The sequence below is a fragment of the Antrostomus carolinensis genome, unplaced genomic scaffold, assembly GCF_000700745.2.
Source record: "Antrostomus carolinensis isolate BGI_N321 unplaced genomic scaffold, ASM70074v2 scaffold43406, whole genome shotgun sequence".
Lineage (NCBI taxonomy): Eukaryota > Metazoa > Chordata > Aves > Caprimulgiformes > Caprimulgidae > Antrostomus > Antrostomus carolinensis.
Window position 1 is genome coordinate 8705 of NW_010321936.1, and position 15902 is coordinate 24606.

The 15902-nt window shown below is 36.5% G+C and overlaps 2 protein-coding genes across 2 annotated transcripts in view; one reads left to right on the forward strand and one right to left on the reverse strand.

Annotated features, from left to right (window-relative positions):
* The window catches only part of SPATA1 (spermatogenesis associated 1), a 16031-nt gene extending 7463 nt beyond the window's left edge, over positions 1-8568 (forward strand). The window contains 8 exon segments of the mRNA XM_029085473.1: positions 1-124; positions 1812-1938; positions 2084-2144; positions 3100-3217; positions 4007-4132; positions 5930-6099; positions 7647-7745; positions 8467-8568. The exon segment at positions 1-124 is cut by the window's left edge and continues 31 nt beyond it. Of these exon segments, the coding sequence (XP_028941306.1) occupies positions 1-124; positions 1812-1938; positions 2084-2144; positions 3100-3217; positions 4007-4132; positions 5930-6099; positions 7647-7745; positions 8467-8568 (927 nt within the window).
* Positions 8569-10984: 2416 nt separating this feature from the next.
* Positions 10985-15686, reverse strand: CTBS (chitobiase; the record flags this gene model as incomplete). Its single annotated transcript, XM_029085472.1, has 6 exons — positions 10985-11170; positions 12123-12284; positions 12950-13047; positions 13589-13760; positions 14380-14588; positions 15548-15686. Coding segments are annotated over 6 exons (966 nt in total), but the record flags the coding sequence as incomplete, so codon positions are not given.
* Positions 15687-15902: the final 216 nt, after the last annotated feature.

Here is a 15902-nt window from a genome sequence, read left to right on the forward strand (position 1 = left end):
AGCCAAGATCAAGAAGAGTGGAATGACAAAGCCAAAGGAACTGCTTTTACTCTTCATGTAACCTACAGTGATGAACAAGGCCAGAATAGCCAAACACCCCAAAATCACATTAAATATCGAAAGGGTACAACTGTTTGTTGTCATCTTTTTGCTAAAGCAGGCATATTAGAAAGTTGGCAGAGTAAAGTTAAGTTTTAAGAAATCTATAGTTAAAGCATGAGTTGGAATATTGCTATTAGAACAGTATTCTAATTTTTTAAATAATAATAATATTTTTCTAAGAGCTGTAGTTTTACTTTGGATGAGTCCTTCTTTATTACTGAGTACTGATATAGGGAAACACTTTACTATAGCTGATACATTTATCTAATCTTATATGAAAAAAATTACTAAGCAGGTACTGTATAGATTGGAGCATAATGATCCCATAATTCAACAGCAATTTCAAATGAAAAAAAAAAATCTTGTTATGAGTGTATCAGAGAAAGCATTTATTCACTTCAGCTTTCATTGTCATCTTATCCATGGCGACATTTCTACTGAAGAGGAAGTGTTTCCTCCTCTCCCTTCCATATAATGTTTATTTATATGCTATTGAACAGTGGAATTCCTAAAACTGAGAGGTAAGAGAACAATTTGAGCAGAAACTAGTACAAAAGTATGGAGTGGTTTAAAGCACACATTAACTAGGTAACAATTCTGTGCCAAAACCAAAAATGTTCAGAAGAGATCTGTTAAAACTGCTGCTTCCTTTAAAATGGGCTGTCTTATGGATACTGAGGGCCATTAAGTCCCTGACTAGTTAGATGATGTTCTTAATATTACTAAATTTTTATTGATTACCAAGAAAGAAATGACTGATACATTTAAATTGGATTCGAATGACTACTCCTATATTAGCATTAAAAATATAAATTGTTTTTGAGGAAATACTTTTGAAATGTAGCTCAGTATTTGAGTAGAATTTTATAGTTAATGTAAAAAAGGTGACCTTTTTTCTATTGCAAATTTTTAATGAGTAATTATTAAATGAGGCAATATTCAAGTTTTTCATAGGTATGATGGGCACCTTTTAGATTTCACTTAGTATGATTTTCTGGATATCCAACACTTTGAGTAAGAAAAAGATTTGGATACTGTATTCTTTGAGACGTGTCTGCAGAGTGTATTAGAAAAGGCTTTCATAGATGGCTTTTCAGTAATTTCAATTTCCCATCATAATCTGTCAAAAATAGCTTTGTCCCTTCATCATGTTAAGTGCTATTAAGTATGAGACTGCTTAATATACTATATAACTGAAAAGTTTTCCACAACTTTATTTTGAATTATGAAGGACGTAGGACTTTGTAGTAGTAAAGTCTCTCAGCAATTTTCTGTTTAAATATGTACTGTATTTATTTTAAAGCAGATAACATTTATTCAGTAACATTTAAACACAAAACATTTTGCTCTCCCTCTCTGCTTGCTCCAGTTTGTAAGGGATCTTCAGTCTCTGAAAGCCAGAAAGTGTTAGATTTGGAACTAGTTTAGGGAAGATGAAATAATTAAGCAGTTTGCTTATCTGTGATAATGTATCTTGTAGTAGTTACCAGAATTAGCTAGTACAAATTCTCAAAACAAAAATACTTTTTAAAAAATTTATTTATTTCTTCTGTTATTCACACAACATTTCCAAACCCCAGAGAAACATTATTTATTGGATTGATTCACTGAATTTCTAAACAAAGTTGGAAAGTCCAGGCATTGACAATCAAAGCAACTTGAATTTTGAGTGTAGTCTGTCTATTTTGATCATCACTATCTTGTCACAGAACTAACAAACATGGAAAATAATGACCACCAAAAAGATACCAAACTAAGAAGAGACAGGATACAGGATGCTGGAATTCTTAAAATAATGGAAGACCAAACCACAGAATATGCACACAAAACCCAAAGGTTAGTAAATAGTGATTCTGCTAAAATAGTGGATAATATTAATTCATAACTAGAAGCTTATTTTACAGACTTCAAATAAATGAAAAAATGGGGAAAAAATATTCATTGCATGAATTTTCACTTGTTGCTCTGATTTTATCTTTAGCTTGCAGCAATGCAGAACTAGCAAGTCTATACCTGATCCTGGTGAAACACTGGATAATCAGGTGTGTTTTTCAAGGTAACAGATTCTTTGTAATCTTGAGCAATAAATATAGTTCTCCACCTAGAAACTGTCTAATTTTATAAGACAGGTAACTCATTACAAATATGAAATACTCAAATGCAGATTTGAGAGTAATTGAGAAAAGTTAATTGATGCACTGCTACTAAGCAGATTTCCTAGTGAAAAATCAACTATATTTCTAAACAATGAAATCATCAGAGTTTATACGTCTGGTTATAATTTAACAGGTATTACATACACAATAACAATCTCAGTCTTATCAACGTTGTCTGAATTTTTTTTACCGTTTCTTGACAGTAACATTTTATTGTTTTTATCAGTGACATTTTTATAATTTCGTACTTCCTATGGTATAAATTTGTCTTCTCCTAAGCCAAGCAAAACTTCTGATAAAAAACTATAAAATCTTTTAAAACATAGATATGATATAGTCATAGTATCAGAATAAGAACATATTTAGGAAGACTCAGCACCCACATAGTAGTGGGAGCATAGTAGCCATCACTATTAACTGTTGCAGAAGTGATTGTAGTGGAGTCTTATGAAAATCTGTTATTATAAATTTTAGTTTAGAAATTGGCAGTCTGGTCTTTGTAAGCAGTGAGCCAGATGACAGTTGTAAGGCCCATTATTCCAGTCTTGCATGGGAGTGTCAGTAACTTCTGGGGTTATGGACATGGACAAGAACAATTAGTTCATGTTTTTGTCTGTGTGTTCTCTGCAATGTAAGTGTTTAGTGTTCTGATTTTATTTGCAGAGGTCCAGCTGTTTGTAATTTAGTAATAATTTGTACTGGTAACAGAATAAAAAGAGTTTATATGCAGAATGCAAATTCAGCCCTCCCATTCACTCAGACTACTTTTAGGGAATATGTCTAATGTGACTATTCAGGATTATGATTTATGTACTTATAATTGTGTCTTTTTACTCTATAGGCAGATGAAAACAAGCAAAATAATTTTATTTGTCCGAAAGAATGTATTTCGCCTCCTAATCCACCTTTTCTGGCACGTTCTGTAAATCCAGCTCAAGTTCCTGAAATTCGGGCAGCAAGTGAGTATATGATTCCAAGAAATAGCAGGGAAGTGAACATTTAGTCAAGACTGAATAGTTAATAAATACAGAAATACCTACTTTATCAAAGAATTTGTACATACATTTGTTCACAGTATTGTTAAAAATTCTAGTTTGTGGTTGGAAAATTTCAGGCATTTATAATTGGATGGGCTGTTCATAGAGCATGGCAGGTTCCCAGTGCTAGAAAACCCAGCTTGTGGACTTGGGGTGGAAGGAGAAAAGGAGGGATACTGCTTACTCAAAAGAGAATGTAGCAAAGGAGACCACTAGTGTTATTGCTGAGGAACCTCTGCTGTGGTGGAGGAGAAGGATAGTGAGAAGATAAGTGATTGACTTATTCTTGCAGACTACTGAAAGTCTGAGATGCTGTCCTGCCTATGACCAGCTGGAGTTTAAGTCAAGATTTCAGTAAAGTATTTTGAGCAGGAAATAGTCTTTTGGAGGCTTTTTTGGCTTGATGTGGCAAGAGTTTTCAATGTCTGCAGTATATATATATCTTGAATTTTAGTGATACAATGTCTAGGCATAGAAAAGGGTGTTTATTTGTTTGTGTCTGTATGAATGCTGGATGAATGCTGGATTTCTCACTTTTTTTCTGATGCACCAGCCATTTTGAAAAGTTAAGAGATAGTTTATTAAAATGAAATAATTTCTATGACCTGTTCTGACAGAGCTTATGGTGTGTTTTATGATGGGTGCATTACAAAAATCTTGATTGATAATTCCTACTTACAGTATCTGATACTGTAATTATACTATCTTTAGAAAACAAGATGGTAGAACAATTGCAACAAATGAAGAAAGCCAGAAGGCACATGGAAAAAAATAGAGAAGAACTGATCAGAAAAGCTAAAGAGCTACTGGAACAAAATAAGCTGAGGAGATACCACGGTACCCTTTTAATTTATTTTGGAATTTGGAATGATTGAGACATGACACTGAAACCAGTGAGCTTAATTACAGAGAGGGCAGTTTGCTAACCAGTATCTCCAAGAAGGCTCATTCGTATAACAGCATGCTGGAAAGATTCAAGGTTCAATGTTTCCTTCCACTTCTTTGTGGCAGTTTTATAAATCTAAACATATCCTGGCTTTTATAAACCATTCAGGTTGTGTCCCACATATGTACAGTGCTCAGGGAGCTACTGGAGGCCTCTTCACTGTTTGAGGCCCAGGGCAGCTGGTGTATTCTCAACCTGCCTTTAACTGGTGCGTACAGAGGTTTTTACTGTGTTGATAGGGATTCTAGTAAAACTGACAGCATAATACTTTTTGTTCCTGCTATGTAATGATATTCAGCTTATGGCATGGAAGTTGCAATCCTGTCGTGACAAGCTTGACAAGCCTTGTTTTGCAACAAGGTAAAAATCTTACTGCAATCCCACACAAATTTTCTTTGTAGAATAATTTTCAAGTTTATACTTAAACTTTCCTTCCTAAGTCACATTCCAGTTGTGCAGAGATGAGGTTTAATCACTTTGATGTTTTGAGAGCATTCTCTTCGTACTTAAATACAGCTAAATCACTAGGAGTCTCAACTATTATTTGTAGCTTTGAAAAGAAAAGACAAGCCCATTCTTCCAGTGATTCTCTAAGGGCATGGCTACCCTGCACTCTGCAGCATGGTGAAGTTATATTTAAAAAGCAAACTTGGTTACTTGAAGCAGGGAATCTGTAGTAGCATGGAGCTGCAAGGCAAGCTAATTTACCCTACTGAGATAAGCCCTAAATGGCTCCTGCATTGTCTTAAATTATGATAACCAGTTAGGTAAAATAAAGGTTATTTCACAAGGATTCAAACAGCTTCAGCAGGTTCTTTAAGAAGTGTCTCTACCTCTGAATTATTTTTATCAGACCTGTAGAGTTTCATAAATAAGTGCATTTGCAAACATGTTTCTTCACAAGATATCAATGGAAGAGCATATTTGGTAGGAACAGCCATCCAGTCTATTTTTAATATCTGTCTAGGATTGCCATGCTGACAGTCACTCTCAGTTAGTGGGGTTACAGTCAGATGGGTTCTTTTTGGTAAGTTTCTGAGAAGCAGTTGTACCAATTTCCCAAAATATGCCTTGAAAGAAGGAATCAAATTCAAGACACTGTGCAGACTAGTGGATGGATATGGCCATCAGACTGCCACAGCAGACACGGGGGGATTTACGTGCCAGCTGTTGATAGCATGTTAACAGCAGAGGAGGAATCTTAGTTAAGTGTAATGGTAAGTAACTGTTTCCTATAATCTTGGGACTTCTGTATAAAACTAAGCCATTCAAAATCTCTGGCCCTGCAGAGCTCAGATTTTGCATAAATCTACACTGCTAAGTATTCTGCTACAGAAAAGCTGTGGGTTTCAGACTGTGGTGGGCATATCAGTCTTCGCAGGTCTGGAGCACTTACTGTGCAACTGAAACCTGCAGAACAAAATTTTGGTTTTGGATCTTGTGTTATACCTCGGTGGATAGATCAGCATTTTGTTGCAGGTGATTGTGTGAAAATTCAGTTGCATTATAGTGAATGTTATTTTAATTAAGATTTTTCACTAATTGATTTTTTTAAAGAAACATACTGTCATGCTTTAATGTGCACATTGGCCAACTGAATCTTGTGAGATCAGTTGGTCATTACTGTCTTCAATAGACCTTATGATAAGGTGAACAAGACCAAAAAGTATTACTGTTTTCTTTTGTAGTTCGTGAGGAATGGAAAAAGAAGTATTTTGAAACTAAGAAGGCCACAGTTTCACTGGAGACTGCTTTAAACAAACTGCGACAAGATTTAGAGCTTTATCACCAGAAATTACTCTTGCAATTGGAAGCCAGAGACAGCCGAAAACGACCAAACAATATGACAAACTCCAAGGTATTTGCTTTTATTATTTAATCTCTCTTTTTACACAGCCTGAGGGTTTTTTGTATAAAATATAAATTAAAGTAACAGATTCATCACCAACTGATGACTTGTAAACTAGCTTTAACATCCAAATATATCCCTCAGTTATCTTGAGGTATAGAATTCCTTCAGCCCATTCTTCTCAAAAAGACTGAAGTGCTTGAGTCTAAGCACTTGACTCTTCCTGCTTTGTGAATACAATATATTCTCATAACAAAATCCGCTTTTGTTACGTATGATTAATGAATTGTTCGGTTCTGTATTGTTCTCATCATCCCAAACTTCACATACAGAGGTAATAAATTCTAGTTTGAAGTGGTTGCACCTAAACTATTGTGCAACTGTGAGTCTTTTGTTATGTTGTTGGCGTCAAATCATGGGAAGCTCAGGGAGGAATTAAAAAAAGAAAAGATAAAAGCAGGAAACACCCTTCCCAATAGTTTTACCTGCTAATTTTCTAAATGTGTTAATGAAAGCAAGTCTGTTGGCAAATCTGAAGTTAGATTAGGAAAAAATCTTGTATCTGAAAGGGGGGGAAGTATATTTATAATCTAAGAGTGCAAATAATATACACACGTGTATTATTTGAACTATCTTAATATCTACATTATAAAAATATTAATAGGGTTGTTATTACATTATATTACTAGATATGTTCAGACATGTTATTGCTCCTTTTGAGGTGGATATCAGGGGGGTTGTTAGGTCCCTCTGTCTAGGCACAAAGAGGCCTTTTGTGAAGGATATGCACAACTTAACATGCATACAGCAGTTTTTATTGGCTAGCACATACAGAAGTAGCTAGGATTTAATGAGCTATTAGGCTAAGCACAAGTATGCTCTCCACGCCCCGTGAGCTACGTGCTGGCCAGACAGGCATCAGTCAGGCAGGAAGAGTCGGGCTCTGGGGAACAGATCCCTGTGTTGCTGGTTTCCCCTCTTCCACCAGCTTTTCCTCACTGGTGACTCAACCCAATGGCACAGTGATTTCTCAACAACTAGTCTGACGACCCTGCTTGGTTTTTTCCTGCATGACTGTGTGCCTTTCATGCTTTCTCAGTGGTCTGAGCCAGGGTTAGAGAGCTGTGCGGTGTCAGAGCTGGGACTTGGACCCTTGTATGCAGGCAGCTACACCCCTGGGTGGGGAGCTTACAGCAGCAGCTCAGAGATGAGAGGCTACAGATACCGCTTAATAGCTCCTGGTATGGGCAACTTTATCATATAAGCCATAAAAGATAATTGCAAAACAATGTGCTGTTACTCAGGAGATCTGATCTGGATCTTAACTTCCCAAAGCAATAGGGAGTGGAAGAACCTCCGCATGTAGGTGAAGGGCTGGCAGCAGAAGGGAACTGCTTACAGCGCAGAGACAGCCCAGCACAGATGGAGGACTGGAAGAAAGTAGGGGAGTTGGAAAAAGTTTAAAGGATTGTTTCTGGGTGGTAAAGTAACATCCAATGAGTGAAGAGATGCACTAATGCTGCATTTAAAAGTGGTGTTGTTGTTGTTTCGTATAGAATTACATGATCATCCGGATTACTACAGTGCAGCATGAACTCGATCAACTGAGGAGAAAGCTGGATGATACAAAAATGAAACTTGTAATAGAAATTAAGGTAACACCAGGTTTAGATGATTTTGAATGTATGGAATTCAAGCAACTTAGATTTTCAAGGTACTATGTAAGCTTCACAATCTCTTTCATAAAATCCCCATTTCACCCAAAATTTAATTAATGGAACACACTTGGTGAGGCAGTCATCAGTAGCAGACCATGGCTAAGAAAAAAAAAACAACCCTAGTAGAAAGAAAGAAAGAAAGAAAGAAAGAAAGAAAGAAAGAAAGAAAGAAAGAAAGAAAAAAAAAAGAATGGCTCTCCAAGCAGATGGCAGTCCTCTTCATCTGCTTTATTCCATACCAATGCTGCCTATGGCTCTCTTTGGAAGGAAGTTGATGGTATAAGCCTTCACACTGGATCACTTCTCAACTCTGAATGCTTGAAATAGGAGTCCTCAGCATCACAGAGATTGCCCATGCTGTTGTTTACTGGGTAATCTAGGGTGGATGTACTCATTATGCCTCCTCCATTGTACAACAAGGAGTGGAAAGAACAATGAATTTCACAGTTGTCTCTTAAAAACACCAAGGTGAAGTACAGAAGAAAGTAGTACTAGAACTAGGCTAGCTAATTAGACATGTAAACTTTTAGAGATGAAAGATGCATCCTATATTCAACCATCTTGTGTAAAACAGTCTTAGCTATGTAAACCCATATGCATGTCAACTCCAAAAAACTTCCTTAAATTGCAATTCCTTAAATTACTGGTTCTTCTGCAGATGAGAAAGCAGGCAGCATCTGATTTACGAGCACTGAGAGCGGAACTGACACAGAAGCTTCAATCAGCTTTAGTCCTCCAGTCCAGCAAATCAGGAATTTAAGAGGATAACATGACTTTAACAAGCTCTGTATAGAAGCTCAGAACTTCAGAGCCTTTGTTTGTGTATTCTTGACATTATCTTGTAAAAAGACATCAACTATATAAATGTTGTTGAATTTGTATACTAGGCAATTTGTATACTAAGCATATAAACCTGTAATCTATAACCTCCTGTTCTTATTTTCAGGCACACACATTAAATTTTTGGAAAATTATTAAAATATGTCTTCTGTAGAACTACAGCAACAGTAATCCTTTATTTAGCTATTTACTGAAGTATATTTTCATCGTTATAAGTATGTCTAAACTACCAATGTATTATTAACTTATTATTATGAACAAAATCTCAGATAATCTCACCTTATTTTATATCTAGCTGCTTTTTTTCCCTCTCTTATTAGGAAAGCCACATGGACATTAACCTTCTTCTGTAGTTAGTGGAAAAGGCAAGCTTTGTCTGGGACAAGCTGTAAGGATGATCCTGGTCCAACTTACAGTAGCACATACTCTGTTTTTCTTTAAGTTCAAGCTCATGCATGTGCTTAAGTAAACAATTCTCTGAAAGAGTAATCAGAAACCTCTTATTGATAGTCCCTTTTTCTAGCTCTTCTGTTTGTTTCTTCACAGTTCCATATGTTATTACATTTAGCAGAACAGTAACATGCTAGGAATTCATGTCAGCTATAAAGCTGACAAGGCTGTATTTATTACTGGAAGTGAAACACTCATGGGAAGTCAATAATACGACAAGAAAATTATGCAATTCTCAAAAAGACTAACTTCCAAAGGTCTTGAGTCAAACCAGCCATTATCCAATTTATTTTCTTAAAGACAGGATTTAACAAAGATTTTAGTGCTAAAGTATTACATTAATTATGAAAACTACAACCACTTTTGCTCAATTCAAAAGTAGTTCAGAATTGTGTCTTAATTAAGGCACAAGAGGAGGCAACTAGCTAGTGGAAAATCTGAATCCAAATTATATCAACTCACGATGTTTGTCTGCTACAGGAAGGAGAGTGTTACTATAAAGTCCTCTGCCCTTCAGTTAGGATTTTGTAGTTTAGATCATCTGCTCCTGAAGACCTCTCAATTTCACAGATATCCAACTCACAGAATTTTAGCATATGAATATAATTAGTAATACAAATTCTGAAGTATCTATATGTCAAATAAATTTATCAGTTTCTCCTAAAACCTAAAGACCAGAGTTCTGGTGTAGAGCCCTCTGATTTTCTGAGGGAATTTTTTTTTTTAATGTGAGAGCAGTAGGCTTCACCTTCCATCACCTGTAATATCAAACAGTCAGGCACTCATGGTGCCTGGTAATGCTGCTATTCTGTGGTGTTCTTCCAGTAATATTTAGCAAGGGAAAAAAAAAACAAACCAAACCAAAAAAACCACCCCACAACTGACTACATATATCAATTAAATAAATTGTTTAATTAATGGAGTCACTTAAGCAGGGCACAGTTGCACTTATCTGATTGTGACACAGTTCTGAGAAACACAGAAGTATTGTGGGCTGTAAGCTGTGGAACAAGTAAAGCATAAACAGACAACACTGTTTATAAGCCTTAGTGAAGACAGCATTTTATTTAACAACAACAAAAAAAAAAATCTTGTAAACACCAGTCAATCTTCCCATGACTACAGATACTTTAAAAAGTTGCACAATTTCTCTATCCAAATTATTTTATGAAAAATATGAACTAGAAAGACAACATAAGGTCCAAGATTTTTTTGCTTTTGAAACTAAGGAATTTACATGATACATAAGCACAGTGAAACTGGAGTTTATTGAATATTCCTTTCTAACAGTCTCATAAAAATCTTAATGGCAATGACTTCATGTTACATAATTTCTTCAGTCTATGAAATATTTTAATCTCTAGAAGAGTAACCAAGTACAAGCACAAGTTTCACCAAGTTGCATGTAAACCACAATCTGTCTCTCCAGTGTTCCGTGTTTAATCTGATTCAAGAGCAATTTAGCTAAAATATAGGTTGGGGTGGGAAGTCAGAAAGCTGAGACTGCACCATGCAACCCCAGAATGAATACTTGCTGCAGCAGGCAGCCTTAGTAGAGGACCATTATTAGATTGCTGCTGTAAATCCACTTGGTCTTTCTTGTTACCAGATACACACTGGGTTCAAGCCTCAACCAATTTACATTAGTTGTGAAAAATAAAAAATATGAGCAGTCTTTAAAAAAAATGCTGCTAAAGCAACATTGAAACTTTTTGAAGAATGAGAATATGGCTTTGCATACAAAATAACAAGATGAATTTGGCTAGTTCTCTTAAATTTTTGTAATCATGGTATATTTATATAAAGTCAAAATCTATGATAGTATAAGCCATAACAAAAAAAAAATACCAATTTTCATCATTCTAAATCAAAGGTTCACATAGTTCTTACGGTGTCAGGGCTTGCCACATTGCTTGAGTTTGTTGTTCTGCTACAGCTTCCCTGGAATAGTCAAGACTATTTCCATTCCACATGCCAATGCCCCGTAAACCTCGATTCTTCACATACGCTGCTTTTAGAGAGATGCTGCGAGGGTCATCATACCATACTTGGTGGAACTGACCAAGAGAATCCTATGGAAACATTTAAACACTAGCCTCAGTATCCACCTATCTACAGAAACATCACACATTGAAGTTCATAGAGTTTTGATACATTTTCTCTCGAATGCAGTGAAAAGTACAATTAAAAATTCAGATATACAAGCTATGTAGATTTACATAATGATACTTTCCTGATTTACAAATTATTTTTCACACAGGACAATTAAAATTTTTAAGTCAAATATTTGGCTATTTTTTTACTTGTAGAATCTGAGTTATAAAACAGTGACACATTTTAACTGAAGTTAGATAAAAAGACTTAGCTAATTTGTATTTTAATAATTTTTTAAAATGCAGCTAAAATCTCAGATACACTATCTAACCTAACAGGTGAATTTAGTTAGACATTAAGTGCTTTAGCAGCAATAAACAGTTTTAGAGGAGGTTGTAAATTTTTGTCAAAGTTATGCTGCTTTGACCTGGTCATTGCTTACAGTACCTTTTACTCATCTACATGTGAAATTTAAAATTATGTCTAAAGAAACATGACCAAATGCATACACTGTGTTGTTCATGTAAGGACAATCTTTCATGGACTCTTTCACTATGCCTATGTAGAAACCAAATGCAGAAGCCAACAAGCATGCAAGCCACTCTTAGAAAAACTTAAGAGTGTCTCAGAATCATCAACTCATAGAAGTAACTACAATAGTGAAGGATGGAGCTATAGGATTTCTTTGTGTGAAAATGGCCTTTTTGACATGATATAATCTCATAGATCTTTATTACTCCTGGATTCTTCAGTTACTGCACCCCTCTTTCAGACTAGAAATTCAAGATATAGAAATCTTACTACACACACACCCACAAAAAAAGGGAAGCAGAAAACACAAATGGAAGAATCTAACCCTGAAAACTTTATAATCAAAGAACTATGGTTCATGAACTTTACTCCACAACATGGTGTCTTATAGACACTTACCTTGTATTCATAAAATGGAGATTTCTGTACCTCATCCCACAGCACCCCTGAAAGAGAACTGTTCACCTGCTTCATGATTGCTCTGTAGGGGACCTGACGCCCTGCCGCATCACTGCAAGGAGCCCCACGGAAAGGTACTTTGGAAAGGGAACAAACGTGATCCTGAAAAAAAACCAGAAGGCAAGAGTTTCATGTTAGATAGATCTACTGAGCTCCAAAATAGCAGTACAGCCAAGAAGAAAGTCAGAAACAGCACTGGGGTCTCAAAAATCGTGAATCTTCAAGTATCTGTGGCAGACATACTATTTGTAGGCAGAAGCAAATTAAAACAGTTACAATTTTGTCTGCTCGGCAGGACATCATTCAGCTTACACAGCTGACTTATCCACTTTTAATTCACTCTTACATTTCTCGTAAGTAAGTATAATGTTGTTTGAGACTCCATGATTTATTCCTGAACTACGATACTTTTAACAGTCGTAGGTTTGCTATGGTTTGTTGAACATAGTCTTTAAGCAGTGAGCTTAGTGACTGTGTTGAGAAGGCAGATCCAAAAGTGCCTTTGGACATCATCTGTCTTGTAGAGATAACATCTATCACTCCTTAGTCAAACCTGGTGCTTATATATCATGAGTTAGATTGCCTCAGGGGAGATAAAATGCCTTGTTTGGTAACACATTACTCATCAGTTATCAAGTAAAAGTCTCTGTCTTGAGTCCCAGCTTTATGCTCTTATCCATCACAACAGTATTTCCTAATCCAAAACGGGATCACTAAAATCTATCTGTCTCTTTCCAAGGATAAAAATAACAGTATCTTCATCTTACCTTAGATAGGTTTTGGCAGACATAGTCATAGCCGTACCAGGGGACGCCCATGACAAGCTTCTTAGGATCAATGCCCATAGTAATGTACTCTTCATATCCTAGTTTTGAAGGAAATAAAAATTAAGATGCATTTTCCAATGCTTTTTATTCTTACAACTAATCTAGAGGCAGAGCCAATATACGACTTGCATGATCCCCAGACAGAGGCTAAGGTGCAAACTCTTTTTTACCTCCCACCTGCATACTCCTAGACTTGCTCTATTCAGATCCTAGTAGCTGCTCTAGTTGCTCACACTTAGAACCAGCTGCCCATAGCAGCAGTTCACAAGATAAATGTTTCAGGTCCTGTGAAGCCCTGGCAGACACCATTGCTTTGGCTGCCATTTGTCATTCTAAAAGTGTTCCTCACAATCATGAGGGCTAGACAACCACTTTACAAGTAACAACACACAACTGCTAAAGGTTTGTAGTGTCATAAGGATCTGAGATACTGTTTTCAGATTCAGACAACATGTATTTGAGCACACTTGAAAGTCTTAATACAACCAAAAAACTTGTCTAAGAAAAAGCAATCTTTTCTATCTATTCTTGTGAACAAATGGGAATGTTCTGCCTCCTGGGGAGGCATTTTGTCCTCACCAACTAAAGTCTGCAAGTAAGGAGCATTGGCTTTTGCAATACAGTCTGTCCAGATCTGGCTCTGTTCATCATATGACATCACAAATAAGAAGTCACAGGCATCTGCAATTCCAGTGTAGTTGTAGCACCTTTTATCTATGCATGCTGGAGACCAAGCCACATCAAATGTTACCTGAAGGAAAAATGCACAAGTTAGTATCACTTGGGCCCTCTTGTATTCTCTTGTAAAAAAGCTGTAACTTTTAAAGACTATTTCCAAATACTGCACAGTGTTTAACACGCAGTGATACTAAAGACCTACAGAAGAAGCTGCTCAGCTGATAAAACATATTATATAATAAACAGTGAGAGTCCTATTAGTGAATTCAGAACACCAAGGAAGTGAAAAATATAACATGAAAACCATCTGATAAAAAACATGAAGCATGATGCAAATCCTTAGAAGTTTAGTGATGGGTATACCAAAACATTGTCAAGCTTTTGCACCAGAAAGTTGTATTTGCCCTACTTTCAAAGATTCATTAAGCCACACTAGTAACTGCCAGTTTATGCAAGGCAGTAACATTTAACCTACAAAAGTGAAACCATTCTCCATTTAAATTCATACAGGTCAGTAAGTGTGATTCGTATGATAGCATATCATAGTTAACATTCATAATTAATCATTCATGAGAATATCATGCTTTAGATCTGCATACAGTTTTCCATATTCATACACTAAATGGCATTCTCAAACTCCTTGCATTTCATAAAGTTAGACTTAATGTTTGTACAAAGTACATTATTATCACCTGTGATCCTGGTATTTCTCTGTGAAAAGCATCTGTAGTCTCTTTAACAAGCTCTGTTAATGCATAATACTCAGGGGAGGTTTCGTTAACTTCTTGCTCTATATCTATGTTAATTCCATCCATATACTGTTTTTTTGCAAGGTCCACCTGTTGCGATATCCATGCTGCTCTTTTAGAGGGATCAACAATTTCCTTAAGAGGTACATCACCTAGACAAGAGGCCTTCAAGAGTTAACACGCATTTGCACCACAGTAAGGAGGAAAGGTTTGTTTTTACTAAACCAACAAACATAACCACAAAATAAAAAATCCCCACACCCATGCTGGTAAAATACAAAGGAGTTAACTTTTTACCCAAGCATAATTTTGAGAACTCACCCCAGAAGAGATTACCAAGCTTCTTTGAGACAGCAGTGTTTAAAATTAAGTTTATTTTGGATTTTTTTCTATAATTTTAATTTCCTTACTTTTGCTTAATAACCTTTTAGCCACTGTATACTTTCTTTCTTGAAATTAATGTACTTCCAGTATTTCCACAGAACCAGAGGGACTGTGTCTTACTGTTTAGATAAACCTAATAGTTTTATATTTAACCTTTGTTGCTTTCCACATTGTGCTCTTGGATTTCGTTTTGGCCTCAACAGAACCAAACCTTGATTACATCATGTAAGCTGTAATGGACTTTGTCTTTCTAATCCGCATTTGTGCCTGCACAGAGTCCCCGAGTATTCATGTTTTCCATTCCTAATACAGAAGGATTGATTTAAGTGAAAAATATTTCCCTTACCCTGTCTCTTGGGTACTGCGCATAACATCCAGAATACGGACCCAGATAAGTATCTTCTACAGGCTTTTCCTTTCCTCCCTTCCTCCTTAGCTCTGCTGTTCCTTGTAGAGAACTTTTATTTAGTCGTCACTGGAATTGTTTTGTCATTACTGTGGCAGAAGCCGCAGTGGTTTCCTTTTTAATGCCCTGCATACCAGCACACGCAAAATGTCAAGGTATTATAGTCCTGTGTGCATTATCCCCTCACTAATTAATCCTCTTACTGATTGTTAATACTCTGCATACAAGTGAATGTGAAATGTCAAGGTATTATAGCCCCATGTACATTATGTTCTCATTCATGTACCACATAAATACCCACATTTGTGCAATGTGACCAACCTTTCAGTACTACCCTGGAGCCTTTAGAGTGAGCATAGCACATCAGCTCAGCATCGTACTTCCCGAAAGCTGCCACGGTTGTAATTTTTGACCAGTCATAGGATTTCCAGGTTTCCTTTCCCACATCGAACACGAAGACCTGGAAAAGGGGTAAAAAGCACCCTCATGAGCTCCAAACACTTCTCAGCAGGACGATTATTACCCGCATGCCTCTTAGAAAGGTCCATGACTTGTGTCTGGAAAGCAGCTCTCAGGGTGGCATCGCTGCGGGCTGGGAGCAGGGGCTGCAGGGGGGACCGCAGCCGGCGCAACCCAACTCCTCAGGGCTCGGGCATCTCCCCGCACGGCTCGGGCA